Consider the following 22,711-nt stretch of genomic DNA (forward strand, 5'->3'; position numbering starts at 1 on the left):
GTGTACAACATCAATATTTTCTCTTATGAATCACCTTTCAGTTAGCTATAATTCAGACGACTGGAGTCTTCCTTTCTTTTGTGATTTCTTTGTATATGCTGAATGTTATGAGGAACATGGCTAGCAATGCAGGAAGATTTGATGAAACGCAAGAGAATTTGTCATATGCCATTTGGCATTCTACTGTAAAGTGAATCTCTTGTTTTATTTGAAGATAGTTTCATTTGTCTTTTGCTTGGCTTTGCTATCTGTTGGGGAGAGTAGTATTTCTTTTTTCATGTTTCCACGAATAGTTCTTAAGTGTATTTAATGTTTGCAAATTGCTCTAGATGATTTGGGAAATCCTGTAGAAGTCGGTATGACGGGGCCAGGAAAACAGTAGAATCTTTAGTAATTAAAAAAGCTAGTATTTTGATTTCTGAAGAGGAGTGAAGTTAGGAAGAAAGCTCAGAATCCTATTCTGTAGTTTTATGACAGCAAAAGTAGAATTACAGGCTCAAGTAATCATGAGAAGACTACCTGATACAGCAGCATTAGTGTTTGCATTGTGTTGTATTGAGTAAACTCTGCCTTTTTTTAATGTAATCAACATGTGTATGTTGGAAGGAAGAACTAGCTAACCAGTCCAGCATGTTGTGTGTTGTAATATGCAAATTGTTTGCTGAAACATGTAGCATCAGAGGAGAAATATTTTGCTTCCTCAGCTATTAAATTCCTCAACATGTTCAAATTTCTACTAATTATCCCAAGCGAATTTTCACCAATTGAGTTACCTTGTGCTTCTTTCATATGCAGACACTTAAAAAAATATTAGTAAATACTACTGATGCTCTGCTTCCACCTGACTCTGAAAAACTGATTTAGTGGCATTTTTCTTTTCTAGGTCGTATACGATCAAAGCTCTTGACCCCTTCTGTTGGTATTGGAAATTCTAAAACAGATTCCAGAGGACGGACTAGAACCAAAGTGGTGTCACAATCTCAGCGTATGTATTTTCTGTTTATCAGTTATACCTGATAAAGAGGCAGAATGCTTAAGCATATATTCATTGACCAATGGCTAGAGTCAAAGTTAATTTTTAAAAAAAAGCTACATACTGAGTTGTTGTTCTGTGCCTTAGGTTCATCATCGCCAGACCAAAATGAAGGTATTTTTTTTCAGTGTTTTGGGTCAGTGGTATTTGCATGCTTTTCTGATTCATGTTGTTTTTCTCTAGATAAAATATTAGGTTAGGTCTTAGTTTGCCAATTAAATTAGATAACATAGTACGAAGTAAATCTATCCTTAAATTCTCTCTCCAATTATAACTTCTCAACATTCTTTTCCCCCCCTTTTCTGACATCCCGAACATGAAAGGCCAGTAAACATGGACTAGTAATAGAGAACAATGGGTAGGCTGAATGGTGTCTTTATTATTACCTTTGAGACCTAATTTTTCATTTTTAAACAAGTCTTTATTTTAGCCAGAAATACCCGTTTTCACTTTAAGCTAGGCACTGCTGTAGCTCTTGGATATAAACTCTTTTTTTCTGTATTACAGCTCTTGCCTTTACTTAACTCTTCTTTGAAAAATTAGAACTCCACCCTTTACCATCAGTTACTTACTTTGTATTGAGTCAAATTTAAAACAAGAAATTTAATGTGTCAGTTAATCCACAGTAATTTTCTGTGTTTAGTAACCAAAGCAGATGCGACATTTTCGATCTAGCCAAGCACTCCGTCATTAATTAAAAAGACCTGATTACCTCACACTCTTTGGCACTGGCTGACCTACAACAATTCGTCTGCACATCTGATGTCTCCAACAGACATTTTCTGACTAAGCTCTGTAACATTTTCAGCTTCTTATCTATGTCTAATTAGGTGAAATGCAACTAAACAAATGGAAGGAAGACAAACGCACAATAAAATTAAAATTAACTTCCCATTTGTATAAACGGTCAGACCTAATGTTCTGAACCAGTAAATTTCACCATGTTTAAAATTTTCAATACAGTTATTTTGCTATCACTAACCATATCCACTTCTTTAATAAAACCCTTTAATAATGTTTTTAATGGCAGAAGCATTTGTCTTCATTGCCATAACTGCATCATCTATCATAAATAGAAGGATTTTAGATGTTTAGAAAGCAGATAGTAGTTGTTTTTCTCCTGTTAGAGTACTTGCCATTCAGTTTTGCATAATTTCATTTGCCAACAAGTACAATTGGATCAAACCTGATCCAGTGTTTGCAGGTTTTCAGAAATAAAACTTTCAAACAATGTGAACAGATAAATGTAGCATACTGAAATTCAGTAAAAGTTCCCTTAAGTGCTCTAATCCCAAAAGTATTTGTGAAATGAGAGCCTGAAAATTCGTAGTTATTGGCTGGGACAAAAGTTCTCTACAACTTGTTTTACAGATGGCTACAGTATACCTTAAGTAAAGAATATGTGAATAATTTAAGAGGGACGGAAGGTAAAGTTCCTTCCAGTCTCCTTTTCCCCTCTATGAAAATCTATAAGCAATTTTTTCATTAGTATTAGGAAAGTTTGGAATTAAGCTTTTGAAAATACTTTTGTTTTGGTAAATTCTTAAAAAGTGAAGGTGTTTGATAAATGTCTGGGGAGGGAGTAAATTTAGGTAGCAGTATCATCATGATGACAGTGATTATCACTGTCATAAAACATTAAATAGCTGTATATTCAGAGAAGCAAAATTAAACCTTAATATTTTTTTACTAATAATGACAAGGTTTTTTTTTTTTATTTTTACACAGTATTAATGTCTACCGAGATAAATTGATATTGCGATAACTAGATCTGACTACATATGATGTATGAAAATTAAATGCGTGAATGCATCCTTACAGCCTTTTATTACTACTTCTATTCAGAACTGCTTGCTTCAAATAGCTCATTATAACCTGTCAGTGGGGGAGAACAAGAATTCTGAGATGTTCTAAGGAAGATAAACAGGGCAAATACAAATGGACAGGTGAAGGAGAATTCTCAGGCACTGTATGCCAGCTAATTGGGTGATGCTTCTTGATGTGACTGAAAATTTTCACAGCATTGTGTGAAGCGTGATGCTTAATGTTTCCATTCAGGGGATTGTTTTAGTTCCCCAGCTTATATAATGAGAGAATAGCTTCATATTAGATCTAAGCTCTTATTTTTTTAAAAAAATACTGTAGCACAAATGCTTTTGTTAATTTTTGGTTTACAGCTATCTTTTGTTCAAAAATCATTCTATGAAAGACTTGCAAATTTGAATGCTTTTACAAAAATAAAAATGTTAGGGTTTTAAAAGCCCTTTTTATTTTTAAATTAATGTAAAGTAAAAGCCTCTATTTTATTCTTACCTGTGGGAAAAAATGCTTACATTTTTTTCCTCTTCTTTCCAGTTTGGTTGTCGGATAATTCAAAAGTGTCTGCTAAAATTGCATTACAGTTGACATTCAGAGAATTTCTGAATGGAACTAAATGTTTCCTTTTATAATCAAGATTACTTTTAAAGAGGAAAATGAAAAATTCTGTGCAAGTCTTTTCACTTGTGCCATTGTGAATTTGGTTTTTTTGTTTTGGTCATCCACTGCACCTGCAGCTCAGTTTCTTTACTGTTGTGTCTCAAAAAAAAAAATTTATCTTGTGTGTAATTTTTGTTCAACTGTTGAACTTCTTGAACCTTTTTGGCAATGTAATATTCTTTTCAAGTAATATACAGGCTACAGTTTCATGCTTAATTGAAATTTAATTCTTCAGTGTTGAGTTGTTATTAGAAAGCTGAAGAATTGTAATTTGCTTGTGCAGCTTTGCTTCATCTGCTTTGTACATAGCATCTGAGTTTAATTCTTCAGTTGTTGAAGCTACTTAATAGCACTGCTTTAGCATAACCCCCTTGTGGCTTTTTTTCTTGTGTGAAATGACTAAAGCTTTCTTATTTCCATTTGCCACTCATTTTTTAATCTGCTCTGCTCCCTCCCTCTTCATGGATTATAAACCCCTACCCTTATCCTGCCTTTACACTTGTTCAGGATCACAGTCTGCTAACCCCATTGGTGGTAAGAGTCTACAGAGTTCGTGTACCTATCATTGTTTGATCACGTGTTTGACATACCTCATTTAAGGACCCTATTCAGCAGAAATTCTGGCTGGCTTTTTTCCATATGCTGCACGTAACTTAATTGGGTGTAATCCTTATGTAGAAAGTAGGAATGATGGGAAGGGTTTGAAATTGTGCCTTAGTAATCTTTCTTTCATCATTCAGCTCACTTAGATCTGCTGGTACTGGTGATACTGACAAGAGTATGCTTGTGCTATTACTAGGATGGTATTTTCAGGCTGTTTAGCTGCATTCAGTTCATTTACACTGCAGTGGTGCACTTTGTAGGTCAGTTTATAGAAAGATTAAATAAAGCATTAGAACAAGAGGTTGCATTTCTTCTGAATATTCTGAGAAGAGTAAGAAGATTTTTCAGAGTTCTAATTTGTACAAGTCTGCTGCACCTTCTAAAAGTGAAACTTTCTGCAATATTTTTATTGTTTTAAAGAGATACAAAACAGGCAGAGATCTTGGTAATACAGATCTAAGTTGAAATACACTGGTATGACAAAACCCTTAATTTTTGCACGTCACAGCAGTTTTATAGGTTTGCTTATTCTTTTGCTACAGAAATTATATTTGTTTGGGGGTTTTTTTCCGGGGTTGTATAGTACTTTATTTATCATTTCTGCTGAATAGGTCCATAGTTTGGAAAAGGTATTTTGCTAAGTAATCATTTCAAGTTTGAATTCAAACAATGAATCTGAAAGTATATGCATGGTACATTTTTTTAGATTTCTCTCTTCCACCCAGCATATGTTTTATTTTGTTTCTTTTCTCATATAGTCAAGCTTTAGTCAACTTGTATCTTTTTTTCAATTTGCCTCATAAGAGGTAATCCATGAAATTCACTTGAAAAGTTGCATGTTGTCTGTAAATCTGATAGCATCACTGTGGTCATACAGTTACCTGATTGTATTTTAAAGATTGAGAACAGGTTCAAATACGTATGTAATTAGTCTTTGAAATTCTATTTTGCTTTTAATTTGGTCATATTTCTTGAATTCCTCAGCTGGAAACATATTAATATCAGCTGGTGATATAAATCAGATGCAGCTATGGAAGAATGAATTCTTTGCTAAGAACTTAGAACTTAAATGTTCTGTAACTGGAGTATCAAAATTAAAGATAAGTGGCCAGAGTTTCTGGTAATGATACAGTACCTTGAACATACTTTGTAATATACAGTTTTAATTAACAGAACTGTAAGACACTTAAATATATCCTAATCAATTTTTTAGCTTGCTTAAAACTAATTGAAGATTTTCTGTAATGTGGGGTAACCTCCACAGAAATGTACATGAGTACTTTGTCTTCAGTCACATTTTATTTAATGTCAAAATAGTGCTTGAAGACCCCATGCTTTGAAAGCAAGGGAGAAGAGTTTAAATATTAGGGAAATTACATTATTTAATTATAACTTTGGTAGCATTGGAAGAGCTGGGATAATTATGAAATCCTAGTTTGAAGTTGCTCCCTTTAGCTTTCTAACAGGTTTGTTCATTTGTTTTTCTTTATTAATGTGATAAGTGAGACCATATAGCTTAAAAAAATCCGAAGACAGCAGCCTTCATTTTAGGGACTGTGGAACTCTTGACAAAGTCCACAAATAATAATTGTGGTTGCTTGAGCTTATATAGTGCTAAATACCATGTCAAGTGCTTCCTTGCATCGATAATTTTAACTACCTTGTATGCAGTTCTGTAAGAACTCAGGCATTCTATTTCTTATTTGTACCTTTTAAGTTTTTCCTGATAATTTCAGTCTACCACCACCTTCCTACTAACTTCAGGTATTATTTTCTTTTTAGCCATGATTGTTTGTTCACTGTGCTGTTATTAATATTTATTCATTCATTCTGTCTTCAGCTGGCAGTAGATCTGGATCTCCTGGAAGAGTTCTGACAACAACCACACTCTCCACTATGAACACAGGAGTTCAGAGAGTGTTGGTGAATCCGGCAGCTGCACAAAAACGGAGCAAAATCCCACGAAGTCAAGGATGCAGTAGAGAAGCTAGTCCTTCTAGGTTGTCAGTAGGTAAGACTCGCCAAATAACTCTTGGTTTCTTTATAGCCCTTCTTATTGAAGTACTGGATATCTACAGCTGGTATTTAGTTATAGATAGATGAAAAAAAAATAGAATACATAGTAGAATGTAGCTGTTTTCTGTGACTAGTTTTTAATATAGAAGACAGTTTTAAACTGAAGCTAAAATTTGAGGTTTTTCTTATCAGAATATTGTAGTTGCTCTTTTCCTCACCTGCCTTTCTTCATTCTCTTTTTTCACTTCATGCTGAAAATACCCATATCCTTTGAATGAAAGTGTGATACCATTTTGAAAATGTGATCTTCATTACTTCTGTACTACTTCATGTCTTCTGTGTGTGTGTGCACATGTGTAAATGCTATGATGCTAAAATGAAAATTACGTGTCATCAGCCTCACGGTCTAATTCAATTACACTTTATTGCAAACTGTGTTACTGAAAAGCATCTCTTGGTTTTAATGGTATTTATGCTATTCTTCCTTTGTATTTTTTATTATCTTAGCTGCATTATTTTTTTATTTTCCATCATTAGAAAGCTGTGTGGTTTTCCATTAGTGCTACTGTTGAATAACCTGATCTTGAGCACAAATTCTGAATCATTACTCAGTGTTGCTTGTTCTTTCTCAATCCTTTCCTAAGGGTCTTTTAACCATTCTGTAAAAAGTTGGTAAATTTCTATTTTAAGCTGTGCAAAGAAATAATTTCATTGAACTGGCTGCACTTAGGCTAATCCAGCACAATCAAGAAAGTCTGTAATAAAGGTTATGACTTAAAAAGCGACATAATCATCAATGTCTTTTCTTAGAAATGCATCTTTGGTCTTACTACAAAACAGAATTGCATTAAAACTGCAACTTTTCTTATGTCTTCTCCCTTCTGTGCCGCTGTTTGTCTGCACCCTGAATCATACTAGCACGAGGCAGCCGCATTCCTCGGCCTAGTGTGAGTCAGGGCTGCAGCAGGGAGGCCAGCCGTGAAAGCAGCAGGGACACGAGCCCTGTCCGCTCTTTCCCGCCCCTCGGTAAGTACTTGGAGCCTGTGTCGTGCATGGCTGTCCCTGCCCTTCTTATGTGCAGCTAACGAGTCTGTGCCTCTTCCTTCCATTTAGCTTGTAGCTGGCCACTGTGTTCTCCCTTCCTTTGGCACTTCCCCCACTTACCCCTTTGGAGAATTGACCAATGTGTGAATGGGCTGCACACGGGAAAAATACAGGCTTTGCTAGACTTAGTCTGAAGTACCAAGTCTAGAGAGGTGTGTGATGCGCAGTGTCTAGACACTAGTTTGAAAAGGCACTCCTTTTTGAAATTACATGTTCCTCTTTTCAGTGCAGCACTCATTGGTTGGGTACTTGAGTGCAAGGTCAGCTGCTGCTCAAAATTTTCTACCTAGTCAATGAATTATTTTAGTGCATAGCAAGAAAAGAAACTTGATTATGTCCCCTTAGCTAAATGGTCAGCAGCTTATAGGTCTGACACAAATTGCAAGGTTTTGCAAGATGATCAGTCTCTTTCTGAGATGTCAATGAGGCCTAAGAATATTAGTTTCTAATTACCTTAACATGTTAGTTAAGGATTAGGGAAGGTTTTTGTTGCTATGTATCCTTCAAGTTGACTGCAAAGTTGACAGCTAATTTTGCTTAAAGTACTTTTACATATTGGGTTTGTGGATTGAGTTGGTTTTTTTGCTTGTTTGGTAGCCAGACTCTTTCTGTGCAATTGAATCCGGAACAGATCTCTTTTTGGTGTGATTCTTGTCTGAAATAGTCTTCAGTGTGTATCCTTCTTATTTGGTTTGTTCAGTGTAGCTTACAGTTAAGGACTTTATAATACTAGCTGTTAAACATAGTCTGAAAATAGTAAATCTCTGGTTTCTATCTCAAATTGAGGCATCCAACTGTACTAGTTAGCACTGGACATATGTTGTGGTCTGTTAGGGCTTCCTGCCAGCCATGATTTTACTGGGAGAGTACAGATTAATTGTATGAAAGCTGTTTCAGTAACTACTGCTGCCCAGATGCTGTTTAATTGGGAAGTGATACTAAAAGTAGATGTTATGCAGAATCCATTAAGAAATCTATATCTTTTTTTCTAAAGCACAGCTGGAAGATTGTGTTTAAGTACAGATGTACCTTCTGTTCTTTTAAAAACAAGAGTATTTTGCAGAACTCTTTGTGTTTCTTTTGCTTCCTTATAGATTAATTTGAATTGCACGCAGGCAAGATCAGATTTACATTTTGTAATTGGTTGAATGCTTGCAATCTTAAGAAGTCTGTATTAGGCAATACCATGAGATGTGTTGCTGGGATAGATGCCACTAGAGGTTTTATTCTTATTTAGGTAGTTCAGTTTTATAATTCAGATATCAAAACAAGTACCTATACTAGTGGAATTGTCTTAGCACAGAAAATGCGAAATAACATGTAGGAATCCAGCACTGGTTTAAAAAAAAGGAAACTATACTGGGAATAAATTAAGATTTCTTTTAGAATGAATTTTTGTTTGAATAATTTAAAATGTCATTCAGTGTTTCATTGGTACAAGTGGAAGATGAAATAAGGTAAATTCAGCTCTATGTAGAGCTAGAGGCAGTTTGATATGGGGGTGAAAAGGGGAATGTAATTTGTATTGACTCTCAGTTTTGCTTACAAACACAAAATAAAATGGATTTTATCCCCCTTTAGAGTATAAAATTACCTAAATGCTACATAACTGCTTCACTGGTATATATTGGTATGAAGTGTTTATGTAATCTCACATCTCCATACAATGTTATAAACTGGGAGATTAATTTACTTTTGTTAGATACAGTCAATATTAGATATTAGAACAGTGTAATGTCCATATTTTAGCTAAGAAATTATATTGTGAGTCCATTTAAAGTCTTATTTTGATTCATCCTCTGAAAAAATGCAGCTGCAAAAGAAAATACTTGACAATTTCTGCAATTTGAGGGGTACACAGAATATTCTTAAAATATGTTTTGGAATGAGGTATGTTTTACTCAATATATAGTGATTTTTTTCACTGCCTTAAAAACTTGTCCAGCATATTTCAAATGTATGTAGGGGCAGGAGTCATTTCATGTTTCTGCCTAAAGTTTGAATTTTTAGTTTTCAGTTGAACCTTTAATTTTCAGGGCTCATTGATGTAAAGTAAGGGGAGGGTTTATCTAATTAATGCTTGTATTTAAAGAGCTGACAGCTGTAATGTCTGTATTGTGACATCCTCAGTCCTATCTCCTTTTTCATGCTGAGACACACTTTACAAGAATCAAGTATTCCATGAAGCATTAATTCCAGACTAAAATGCCCTAGCCAAACATCTTCATGTAGGATTAGATAGAAATAAAGTGTATCCATATACCTTACATAAGGAGTGGAGAATTTAATGTAGAAAGACACAATGTTGTTTCTGGGATCTTTACAGGACTTAGGATCATTGTTGAAGTGCATTCTGGTTAAAAGATCCTTCCCAAAATGTTGTTTGGTCCATGTCACCATTACATGATTCAAATCAGACTCATGAATGGTCTTTGTTAATCAGAGAAAAGGATGATTAATTTGATTTGGTTTCTCTTTATGCTAATTTATATATCCAGGTGCAAAATATTTTCATTTACAGTTATTTATTAAATCATAAAATTTTATCTGGAAGTTTTTGCCACTATGAGTGGACATTTGGGTTCAAGTTTAACTTGTCATTTATGTGGCGATAAAATTCTAACTTAAGTGAACTAAAGAAAAAAGTTTAATTGTTTAAAAACACATTTGATTTAAACATTTCTTGTTTTTAGGAAGAATATACTAAATTGTGGGTGAGTTTCTTCAGAATCACTAAAAAAACAATTTTGTACAAGTGCCATAGGGAGTAGCATACTCAGTTTTATTTAGAAATCCTTAAGGATCTTCAGTTCGCAGTTTCCATAACTTTAAAGAATATAAGTTGTAGTAACTAGCAATTTCAATTCAGTTTCAATTTCACATTTTATTTATTTAAATAAAATAATAAGTATGTGAATTATTAATTTAATTGGCTAGCTTATGTTAAACTTATAATTATAATTGGATAATTTTAACTTTCTTTTACACAGAGGCAAGTTTTTACTGAGGTTGAGTGTCTGCAAAATAGGCAAGAATTCAAGTGTGTGCAGATTGTCAGCGGCCAGCACAGCGGGTTTGTGCAGGAGGCACTTTTTTCAGATAATGTTTGATATGTGAGCTCTTGCTCTGACTGGAGCACACAGAATTTAGTTAAGTCCACAATGCATAGTGTCAGTGCACTGCTAACTTCTTAGGTATTTTAATGATTCTGTTTGAGTGTGAGTGTGTGCATGTGTGTCTGTGCACTGTTTCTTCTTTGAACTTAAACATACTTGCTTTTACCCTGCTCTGAATCTTGTAAATTAAAAAAAAAAAAAAAAATTATGCATGAAATGTACAGTGTACACAAACCTGTATAATCATATTTGGTATAATCAAGGAACTTCTCTGAAGATTTTTGCTTCTCTTTAATATTCAATTTCTTGTGCTTAAGCTGCATCTTTTTGATCAATATTCTCTTGTTCATCTGAGCAGCTGTTGCAGCACTTCGATTCCATGGTCATAGATAGGGTTTATTTAATCCTGTTATTGCAGCTTCCAGACATCACTCCAGATCTACTGGTGCCCTCTACGCTCCTGATGCTTATGGGGCCACAGGTGAAGGATGAGTACCCTTTGCTGTCATCTGTGCAGTCATCCTGGATTTTTTTTATTTCTCCACCCACTTGGTTATTCTCATAGATCAGTTTTAGAAAGCTTTATTTATATTAATTTGAGTTTTGTGGTTTTAATAATCCAGATAGATGTGTTTATGTTGCTAGATTTTGTCTCCACCCTCATCCCCAATGTTAATCGTTTTTTCCTTAACATTTTTTTACTTGCAGAAGAACTTTTTTTTAGTTTTCCATTTTTTAGTGTTTGTAGAGCATTCTTTATGCATGTAGTTTTCTAATCAACAGTCTCAATAGCCATCCTATTGTATTTGTTTTCTTTCTAAATGAAAACAAAAACCCAAAATGAAGAAGACATCAATCTCTTAAAAAAGCAAAACTTTTTTCAAATAAAACCATTGTTTTATAGGGGTTTTTCCATGTGATGTTGAAACAGAATGTTTGTAAGTGACTGGCTTTTTACTTGAATTTTTACTTTTGTATGCACCACTAAATACTTCAGAAGGAAAATGGTTATTTTATCCACTACATAATTTATTAAAAATTTTAAGCAAATGCTTTTCTTCTGCTTGGGTTTTTATAAGTGAGTGTGGTATTTACATCCCAGCTTTCTATTCTGATTGAATTCTTTGCATTTATTTTTGTTGTTGCAACAGGTACTGGTTTTGGAATTAGTCAGTCGAGTAGGCTGTCGTCATCAGTCAGTGCTATGAGAGTTCTGAACACAGGTTCTGACGTGGAAGAGGCAGTAGCAGATGCTTTGGTAAGAATCTCTCATTACCTTGAGTAGGTTACAGGCTCTTTAAGAGTGTTTGATTCCTGTACATTAAGCATGCAGTAGAACTTGTCATTTATTGTTTTATTGGCTTCTTGGAGGGGGGGAGGTATTGGAATTTTCATTCCCCACAGAAGTTTTAACTTTTGAGAAGAGTGCCTTTTTTCATGGCAGACAGGAAACAGTCTTGGACTGTTGTGTTGAAGTGGCCCAAGGAGCCACTTGGAGCAGGTAGAACTAACCAGCAGTTTCTCACAACAGCCAGAAAACTTCAGGATAGGTTGAAGACTTCTTAGAGCTGGGGATGATGACAGCTAAATCCCTCTGCTTCCCTGAAGCCCGAGTGCCTTTTAAAATTTTTCTATCTGACAGCAGGTGAGATCAATACTAAAGAGAGAAGATGATGGCTGGGCAGCCGAGCCCCACACAGCCATTCTCTCTCCCCCACCACTGGTGTCAGAGAGAATCAGGAGGGTAAAAGCCAGAAAACTTGTGGGTTGAGATAAAGACAGTTTAATATGGAAAGCAAAACCCATGCACCCAGGCAGGGCCAAACAAGGAATTGATTCAGTGCTTCCCATGGGCAGGCCATCTCAAGCAAAGCAGGGCCCCATCGCATGTAACAGTGACTTGAGAAAACGAAGGCCATCACTCCAAATATCCCCCTCTTCCTTCTTCTTCCACCCACTTTATAGACTGATCATGATGTCACATGGTCTGCAATGTCCCTTTAGTCAGTTTGGGTCACCTGTCCTGGTTGTCTCCTCCCATTCACCCCAAGCTTCCTGTCCAGCTTGGCAGTAGGAAAAGCAGAAAAGGTGTCTGCTCTATGTGAGCCCAGCTCAGCAAGAACCAAACCTCTCTATATTATCAACCCTCTGTTCCACACAAATCCAAAACACAGCCCCACACCAGCCACTGTGAAGAAAATTAGCCAAACCAAAACTAGCACAGCAGGTAGCATCTCATAAATTTAGTTTTTGTTTTCCTTTGTTTTCAAAACGTGGCACTAAGTTAAAACTGGTTATGCCATTCTTACTTAAGCTATACTGTTCTTTAAAAGGGTGGTTTGGCTCTTCTGCCTTCCTGCCCCATAAGTCAAACTGAACACATGATGTATTTTGCTATTCTGACATGTGCAGCAGCAAGCTGAAATTCTTGGTTAATTTAAAATACTGATGCTATAAATCAGAAACATATCAATTATTGTATACTATTTGCATATCATTAAATACTTGTAAGTACCTGTTTTCTAGTTAACAGAACGCTTTAAAGAAATGGTTATTTTTCTGTTTTAAGAAAAACTTTTTTGAAAGTTAGTAAAAAACTACAAATTAGACTCTAAATTATAATCAGGTATAACTGAATAGAGAGAAACAAAATATGAAGAACTCTGTCATTATTAGTATGACTGTTTATTGATTTCTTGGTTAATACTTTTTTCTTGATGTATTCGTTTAATATTTGTGTGCCTTCATTGGCATAGAGATCAGAATATCAAGGTCATGGTGAAGTTAAGAGAAAGGGGAAAATGCACTTATTACAAACTTGCAGAAAGTTTTCAGCGTTAATGCTGAATGCTGCTTTGCAAACTGGAAGTCAGTCTGAATTTTGGAATAAGGAACAATAGAAAACCAGTCCATAGAACATGGAAATTTTCTGGCTATAACTGGGAAGCTTGTGCTATAGTCCTCTCCACACAGGTGCATCAACAAAGAGTATCTTTAGTACTTCTAGCAGCCTCCTAGTTCTAAAATTTGCTGGGCAAATTATGTAGTAAGAATAGAGGTGAAAGTCATGTTTCCAATGACTGCACTTGAGGCTTGAATGTGTCTGCTTTTTGAAGCAATAGAGCTTCTTCAGAGAAAACTGAAGAGGTTTTGCATAACCTGGATCCAAAATATCATGATGCTGCTAGAAATGTTAGAGGAAAATCAGTTTGTATATTTTTATTAGAGTCTGACATTACAAAGAAGGATCAAGAACTGCAGCATTTTATTACTGTAGTACTTGTATGCCTGGTTCCTTGCCATGCTCTAGATGGTACAGGTGTCCTGTACAAACGACTCCATGTAGATGGAAATCTGGTAATAAACACCCTTATTGTTTTATCATAGACTGAAGATTCACACTCATAATGGTATTTTAAAAAGGTAGAATGTAGAATTCTGACGTATGTAATTTAAATATAAAAATATTCCAGATTATATATTACTTTTTTTCACTTTATGAAAAATACTTGACCAGTTTTAGTGGTGGTAAAGCCAAAGAGGTGTCAGTCTTCTGCCTAAGATAGTTTTGAATATTGCAGTGTAAAATGCAGCAATAATGGACATATTTCCATAGTTTTATGTCTTTTACTTTAGTATCGTCCTTGGCATTTCTGATTCATTTATTGAAAAATCTTATTTTTCCTTATGGTGTCTCTTTTCCAAAAGACTTAACATCTCTGTGGTTTTTCCCTTCAGTTGTTCTCTTACATATGTATGTCTACTCATTCTGTCAATAAGCCTGCTTGTTAGCTGTTGTATTGATTAGTTTGTGATTAGTATTGTGATGTCCTTTAAGTTATCCCATGGTTAAAAATGAGAACCCTGTGCAAATGGCAGTGGTAGTTCAGGGGAAAACAATCACTTACAGTACTGCTTCTCTGCATATATAACAAAACTGAGTTTTTCAATGCTAACTTCAGCTCCAAAGTTTGAATAGCAAGAGCTGTTTTGCATTGGTGTGTGGTTTTTCTTTTATTTTAGGATAAATTGGGCTTTTTTTACCCCTCTGATCTTTGGTATGTGGTGTTTTGTTGGCTTGTTTTTTATTTTAGGGCATTTGGGATTATGGGTTACGTAATCAGTTTTTTAGTACAACATTGACTGTAATTTTTGCAATGACAAAATTTAGATATTAGAGTTAAACAAATAGTTCAGTCAAGGTTTCGTATTTAAGTAACAACTGACTGCATGTGTGAAGTTAATGTGTTCATGGTCAAATATCATTGCATAAGACACAAAGATTTTGACAGAGAAGTCTTTGTGACCAACCTGCCCATGGTATGCAATACTTTCCTGGAAACTGAAGCTTAACAAATTACTCTTTGACAATGTTTGATATGCTAATCAGACACAGAGAGCTAAGAACAAAATTTACAGTAAGATTATATGTTGTCCAGTGGCAGGGAGTTTATTAATTACAGTGCTGCTATGCCTTACCTTCCTGTTTTCAATTTCTGTTTCTTTTCAATAATTTACTGCTAACAGCTCTTAGGAGACATACGGACTAAGGTATAGAAACTATTTTTCTTCTTCGATAGTTTAATATTTTGCTCTTAATATATTTGATACAAAATGAGTTAAAATGTCAAATTCTGTGTAGTGTAGACTCTGATTCTTAAATTCTGTAACATATCTAAAGCTGTGAAGTGAAATAACTAACTTGTAAGTCTTTTGTCACCCTATTATGCAATTTTAGGGGTTCTTGAAAGTAGACCTAAAGCTAAATGTTTCATCAAATGTATGTCTTCTGTGCATTTGCTTTGGGTATATGTTTAGAATCTTATGTAAGCCATACTTCAAAATATTTTCATTAACTTGGTTTTACCTGCTGAATGGTTGGAGGCATTTGTCACTGCAGGGAGTACGGGGTCATACCATTTAAACTGTTGGTCTTTTGACCCATTGTGGGTATTTGCGTTACCCATTTGAGAATCAGTGCTGATCTGGGATGTCTCTGTACAATAGAAGAAGCCTGTGCGAAGAAGATATGAATCGTATGGGATGTACTCAGATGATGATGCCAACAGTGATGCATCAAGTGCCTGTTCAGAAAGGTCCTATAGCTCCAGGAATGGGAGCATACCAACCTACATGAGGCAGACAGAAGATGTGGCTGAAGTCCTGAACCGCTGTGCCAGCACCAACTGGTCAGAGAGGAAAGAAGGCCTTCTAGGCCTTCAGAACTTACTAAAGAACCAGAGAACTCTAAGGTAGGATGACATCTTAATAGGAGAAACATCTTGTTTCCATGTTGTTGGGTGGCAGGGAGAGAGGGAAGGCAGGGTGTGTCTTTGAGAGTAAGATGGGGGAAGCAAGGAAGCTTTTCTCACTTCTGGCTACTAGTGTGTATTCATATACTAGTGGATCTAGGTAATTAAAAATTGAGAATTCTTGTGATACAGAAAGTTCATAAGATGCTTCCATCTAATGTCGATGGAAGAGCTTTTTTTATTTATTACTATAATTTTGGGGTATTTATTCAGAAGAAATTGTTTACTACTTGTGGAGGGAACAGAAACCCTAACTAGGCCTCCTTGGAGAGAAATTCCTTAGATAAGAATTGCTTAGCTAGAGTAAACTAATCAAAGAAATATTCCCATTACTAAGCCTCCCACTTAATTTCCCTGTAGAATTATTGGTAAATTTCCTAAAAACCCCTAGCTATTGGCTCCTTTTCCAAGCTGCTCAAACCATATAGAAATCCCTGTTTAAACCCAGTGCAGCAGACTGTAGGTGTGCATGGACCCTTCGCAGGACAGTAAATGCCTGTGGAACCCCACACGACTCGTCTTGGTCTCTTCTCTGTGTGGTGGCCAAACTAGGCCAGCCCAAAACGCCAGGATAAGGTTCCTTGCAGAGCTCTTTGTCTGGGCACATCATGGCAGCCAGGGGTCTGACCCCTAAGACCCTAAACAGCTACAACTACTAAGAACACCTTTTTCAGTATCTGCTCTATTACAAAAATATGGTGTAATATAGGAGGCAGTTTATAGAAACATTTGTAAGTTCAAAGTCTCATTTTAGATGAAAGCCAATACATTTTTACCCAAGTCTGGGACAAAACAGTTTCCTCTACTTAATTTACTGGATGATTTGATTTAATATTTACTCTTGATTTCACTGATTGCTCTGCATTAGTGTTCTAGCAGAATTAGCAAGGGAGTTGACTAACGTATTGTTGTTTTAACAGTCGTGTTGAGTTGAAAAGATTATGTGAGATCTTCACAAGAATGTTTGCTGATCCTCACAGTAAGGTATGTGTTAGTTTTTCTTATTTTCAGTAAATGTCTGAAAAGAAAAATACAAAGGCAGTTACGGTAAATTATAAGTGATATTTGCGTAAAAGTAGTTTATGGTATCATATTTAAATTAATTTAGGGTTTTGAACAAGGTAGTTTTCCCCCTTTTTCTTCAGATTCATGGAAATAAAGTGTAGGTTAATGTCATATAAAATGCATTGAAGTAGTTCAGTGGTTCTTGCTCAAAATCTGTGTTTTTAAGAAGCTGTTGTTTACAGAGGTCACTTCAGAACAAACATATTTTCTCTCAATTAGAAAAAAAGGCTCTGCAGTAATTTAAGTTACAGATAAAGTTGTCTGACTAAATCATACATAATCAGATAAACTATGCCAAATGTGTACTTATTTATTTTCCAACACATTTTGTATTATCATAGCTTATAATATCTTACCTGAATTTCATAGATAAGGCTGGCAGTTGAGATTGGTGAATAAATTTTGCATCATGTTTTTGATATTCCATAAGGAGACTATACTTTGGTATAAACAAAAATGTGACTTCTTTCAGTTTTACTTAGGTAAAGACTCAGTATGGATGATAGAACAAGGAAAACAATGGTTCTGTTTTCTAAGACCATTAAAATCTTTTTGAGTTAGTTTGCATGATAGATAGTATTTTTGCAGTTTTTGTGGGAGGTAGCTTACTAGTGCAGCTTGATTAAATGTCACAATTTCTCATAGCAGAAGGAATGCAGGTAAGTATGGGATGTAATCAATGTAATAATACAAAAAAAACCCCATAAATTTATATTTTATTTAATTAGAGGCTTGTTTGGAAGAAGTGGTACCTTCTGTGTTGAATATAACATGTCCCATTTTGTGTCTATATTTTGGAATTGATAAATTATAAAGATAAATTCATAACAGGATATTATTTCAGAAGTATTGAATTCCCCGGAAGAATCCTGAAAAACTGCTTTGATTATGCCATACATTTTACATATTTTCAGGTCTTCCTTACTGCTGCAATGGAAAATTAAATTCAAAGTGATGAGAGGTCTTGGCAGGTTAATTTAGTGTTCATCTGTCCTCTATATTTGTTCTGTTGGAAAAAGTGACTTAGCTGCTATATTTTGGAAATAACTAGCTTTGCAGACAGTAGCATGGTATTAAAGTTGATCACATACTGCAGAAATCCAGAAGAAAAGACTAAACCAAGCAGTTATAAAGAAGAAAATATTACATCAAAAGAAAAGTCAAAGCAGAGGAAAGAATATTAAATATTGAAATATTGCTGTAATAGTTACTTTTTAAATTAAGTTATGACCAAATTGTTAATAGCAGCGTGGTTTAATTGTGCTTTTTCTGTGGTAATTAATATTGCAGCAATGCATATGTCAGAGCTACTGTGGAGATTTTTGTGTAGCATGGAAGCCAGGGAAGGATAAATTAAATGTTCCAAACTTTAGTTGTATTGTCAAAAGAGCATTTTACCTTTTAATTAAGCCTTTAAAAATGTTACATTTACTTGTTCTAGTTGATTGGTCTGTTTACTGACCACTGTGATATGAAATAGTGTGGCTTCAAGTTTGAAAATTGGGCCTGTGTTGTAACCTGTTGATTAAACTGTTCCAGTCACTGAAACCTTCCCTGCTTTTTGGTGTTGCAAAACTATTAATAGTTATCATTGTGTTATCAGGAGAATCCTTTAAGTATTAAGAATTCATGATCTTTTTTTTTAATCACACACATGTGTACATAAATCTCATCTTAGACTCTACTCACATGTCTGTAGGAATTATTCTGTCATTACTTTTGTGGGGTTTTATCAGTTTAACTTGATATCTGGATGGAGGAAGTTACATCAAATAGGAGAGTAATAATATTTGGAGGAGAAAATGGGAGAATGACTTAAAGGACTTGCTAAGTGCTTATTTTAAAAATGCATCGGGTATCCCAATAAAATTACTTAAATGTGTCATAGAAGTTTTGAAGTACCTTTTTTGTTTTATTTTGGTTTATATTCCTTACAGGAACTTTGTATTGATGGCCACTAATTTGTGTGTTTTTATCTTTTTCCCTTTTTTGTTGTTTAATTTCATTTTGTTTTTGTTTCGTTTTGCATGCTGTCTCCTGTGTTGGAACTCTCTTTAGAGAGTAAGTTGGTTCAATATTTGTTGGAAGCCTAACCTTACTTGCATGGATGTGCAATTAACTCCTTTTCTCTGTTTTTCTTCCCCAAAGAGTTCATGCAGTGTCAAGCCTTTTACAATCATAAAATGCTGTAAACAATTAGTAAAATGCGTGGTAAAGTTTCAAGATGTGCTTTATCTACTAATTAACTGATATTGTTTGGTTATGCATTCCTGCTTTGTATTGTGGTGGTTGGCACATCACTTTAGATGTAGATCAGTTATTTCCATATCTGGGGATTTTTTTCCACTGTCAAATTATTATGAACTTCAACTTTAGATGGTTGATTTCAGAATTTTAGGTTGCATCATAAAAACGGAAACTGCAATTTTTGCAGTATCCACATACATTTTTCAACATATAGGTGATTGAGTTCCATTTTCCATTCCAAACTCATCTTTTATCTTAAATGCTCTTTCGGCCTTCTTAAATTCTTCATGCTGATACAAAATGATATGTAGTATTTTTTTTAAATGCAACAAAATTACTTGGCTTATTTTTCTCTAGACATTTTCTGTGGTAAATCTAAAATGAAACAAAGCTTGAAAACAAAGCTGAGTCCTTAGTTATGTGTATTTTTAACAGCTAAAACGTCAGCACTGGATCTTTAGAATACTTTTGCAACAGTGAATTATAATTCACTTTGTAATTATTTCAATTTAGGCCACTTTACAAGTTGGAAGTGTCATAAGAAATCCATATTACTCTAATCAAGTCAGAGCTTGTAATCGGTTTGTCTGGCTCGCTATATTTTAATGGAATGGCCATGTGTGTCAGTGTCTTCAAACTCAAAGAAACAGTGTAGGTTTAAATTCTTCTGAGCTATGTAGTTCAATTTGAAGGATTTTGTGAGACAACCTCCCCCCCACACTTACAGTGTAATATTCATAGCACCAGAGTTTGTTTGCTTGTTTGCTAAGTTTATTTTCTGCCTTACTTTGTGAAAGTCAAAGACTTCATATTACAATATAGAAAGTGCATATTGGTTTGATTTTACCTCTGTCTTATAACCATGGCTGCTGCTTGTGAATCCACAAAATTATGTATTGTTTTAGTTTAGGCTGAGACAGAAGATGTTTCCAGTCCTGCACAAAAAGTCTTGTCCCACTACTGGACTAGAATATAGATCTCTACAGACAGCACAGAAGTTGGCAATTCCCCCTCCCCCCTTCACCCCCCCCCAATTTTTAATGTAATTTGTCCCAAAAGGGAAGTAAATTAAAGTAGCACTTCCTGATGGACTTTTTATTGAGTAGGGGTTTATATTGTTCTGTTTCTAACACAGATTTTCAGTATTTAAGATATCTACTAAAATTTTTTCCCAAGTCTCCAGTAGATCCTGAAAGAATCATAAAATATCTGGTTAAAAGGGAACCTCAAGGATGATCTGGTCCAACCTTTTCTTGATACAATGAATCTGAATTTATTTTTAATTTCTTTTGTAAATTTGGAAACGCTTCTTTAAGAGATACTTGCATGGATTTTTTTCACTGTATGGTGTGAATTTGCTTTCCCTGACTTGATGATCAACATAAGAAGCAATTGAATTTCCTCAGTGAAGAAGGCATGCGGCAGCATACTAATTTGCATCAGTGCTGTGGAAGAAAGTCTACTTCCATGGCATAGTGTGTGCAGTTGTGTCAGATGTGATCACAGTTTGGGGTTTTCCACTCTCACAAAAGCAGCAGAATTTGGCCTAATGACAAGGCAGGTCAGCTGCAGGAGGATGTAGGTTTCCAGCCCTTGCTCTGCACCAGCCACTTCTACACCCACGCTGTAAATACTCAGGAGGCAATATCTGCCCAACCCTCTTTGCACCACAGCAATACTTCTGTACCCAGCTCTCTGCTGGAGCGTATATTGTGAAGGAAACTGCTCAAACACCCATTTTTCTTGTCAGAGAAACAGGAGACACATGGGCCACACAAGTATAGAGTGTATACATCCTGATTTCACTCTTAAGTCTGGAAAAAACTTAAAATTAGTAAGACATATTAAAGGAGCTCTTTAAATCAAGTTACCTATTTATCACACCCTCCTTCACCCCTTCCCTCCAAAAAGCCCTTCTTCCTGGTCTGAGTCCAATGAAAAAATACATGGTTTTGGTTGGTTTGGTTTTGTTTTGGTTTTTTTTTTACCTAATGCAGTCTTTTCAACATTATTTGTTGAAAATAAGAGAATGGATATTGTTATGAAAGTACTTCCTGTGTTTTAAACACCTGACAATCTGAAATCTATTGTGACACTTTTTCCTGCTGTGGTGAATAATTTTGTGTTGGGATACCTGCAATAGCAGAAGAAGCTTGTTCTGTTCTATAAGTATTTTATGTTAAGGAATTGGCCAACTGCCATGATTTTGCAATTTTTAATAATATAGGTATTTACAATTAATATTTTGCTAAAGAATTGTACCAGCTTTTTTGGTTTTAAAGAGAAAGTGTGTTTGTAGTCTTTGAGGAATATGACAAATCAACTTAATGGTAGAGCTTGAAAGAGGAAAAAATAAAGTTTTACTGGACAAATTGAGGTTGCGCCAGCCATCACAGTAAGCATTCCTTTTCTTGACGAAACTGCATGGAATACCTAGTTGTCAAACTTCTACAGAAGTCGGCTAACATTTCCAATGTACTCGCATATCAAAATCCAATGAAAAAGCAAGGCAGATTTCTTTCTTTTCCTTTCTTTTTTTTCTTTTTTCCCGCTTGGCTGCAAAACACTGCCTTTCTCTGCCTCTGATTCCCTTACTGCTTTCTTCGTTTGTAAGTTCGGCATACGTCAGTGTCGTTCCCTCTTCTGCCCCATCCTACCCTCTTTCCATCTTCTTCTGCCTTTTAGGTGTTCAGTATGTTTTTGGAGACACTGGTCGACTTCATCCAGGTCCATAAAGAAGATCTGCAGGACTGGCTATTTGTACTGCTGACACAGCTGTTGAAAAAAATGGGTGCTGATTTGCTTGGGTCTGTACAAGCAAAAGTTCAGAAGGCACTTGATGTCACAAGGTAATGAGCTCTTAAGGAAGTAACAATAATGTAGTTGTTAGCTATTTTCAAGGTTTTCTGCCACTTTAATTTTTTTTTTGTGTGTTGTTTGATATCTGGAAAAATGGACAGCTCATAGCAGATCTTGAAACTTTAGTAAACCTTGTTGCCTCAGTATTTTGGTTCCATAAAATGACTCTTAATTGAAAGGGTTTGAGTCCTCCAGTTGCTGAACAATTAATATGATACTACTTACCTGATTCCAAAATGTGCATCTGAGCCATGTATGTTTGTTGTGTCACCTTGTGTTCAGTGATGTAGAAATTGTGTTTGAACTTCTTTGTTTGCTGTAAAGGTTTCACTGGAATATTCATCTCTGCATCAGCATTAACTTTTAAGGAGTTATGGTAATAATGGATTTGCTTTCTGTCTTCCCTTCCTTCTCCCCAGACTTCACTAACAGCCTGATTTGGAATCAGAATTCTAGCATATCATTACTGTATCATTCTGCATTACTTGCATTATGGATTCTAGCTGTAGTTGTTTCATAGCAGGAATTCCTTAAATCTTGTCTTCAATATGCTAGGTAAATGTTTCTGAAAGGTCAGATACAGTGGCAACTGGCAGCAATTTCAGCTTTGCTGAGAAGGGTGAGGGCTTATTTGGTGCCTCTCAACAGTTCTTAAACACGTAACTTAACATTATTTTGTTTGTTTACAGGGAATCTTTTCCAAATGACCTCCAGTTCAGTATTTTAATGAGATTTACTGTTGACCAGACCCAAACACCTAGTCTGAAGGTAAGACTTTTTAGGCTTGCTTTGCAAGCAGAAATCATCATTAGTAGAAATTTGCTTGTGTTAATATTGAATTTTGATTGTATTTTTTGTTTTATGTAAAAACAAAGGAA

The 22,711-nt window shown here is 35.2% G+C and overlaps 1 protein-coding gene across 31 annotated transcripts in view; it reads left to right on the forward strand.

The window, feature by feature from the left end:
- CLASP2 (cytoplasmic linker associated protein 2) overlaps window positions 1-22,711 on the forward strand; it is a 151,963-nt gene that overhangs the window by 100,023 nt on the left and 29,229 nt on the right. For 15 of the 31 annotated variants that reach the window (XM_079300172.1, XM_079300199.1, XM_079300194.1 and 12 more), the window contains 9 exons: window positions 884-985; window positions 5,955-6,125; window positions 7,049-7,156; window positions 10,769-10,831; window positions 11,502-11,608; window positions 15,358-15,602; window positions 16,583-16,646; window positions 21,660-21,823; window positions 22,523-22,601. In XM_079300172.1, the coding sequence (XP_079156298.1) occupies window positions 884-985; window positions 5,955-6,125; window positions 7,049-7,156; window positions 10,769-10,831; window positions 11,502-11,608; window positions 15,358-15,602; window positions 16,583-16,646; window positions 21,660-21,823; window positions 22,523-22,601 (1,103 nt within the window). The remainder of the gene's footprint in view (window positions 1-883; window positions 986-5,954; window positions 6,126-7,048; window positions 7,157-10,768; window positions 10,832-11,501; window positions 11,609-15,357; window positions 15,603-16,582; window positions 16,647-21,659; window positions 21,824-22,522; window positions 22,602-22,711) is intronic. The other 16 variants (XM_079300200.1, XM_079300175.1, XM_079300176.1 and 13 more) reach the window with 5 other exon arrangements.

This window comes from Erithacus rubecula (assembly GCF_903797595.1).
Source record: "Erithacus rubecula genome assembly, chromosome: 3".
Taxonomy (NCBI): domain Eukaryota; kingdom Metazoa; phylum Chordata; class Aves; order Passeriformes; family Muscicapidae; genus Erithacus; species Erithacus rubecula.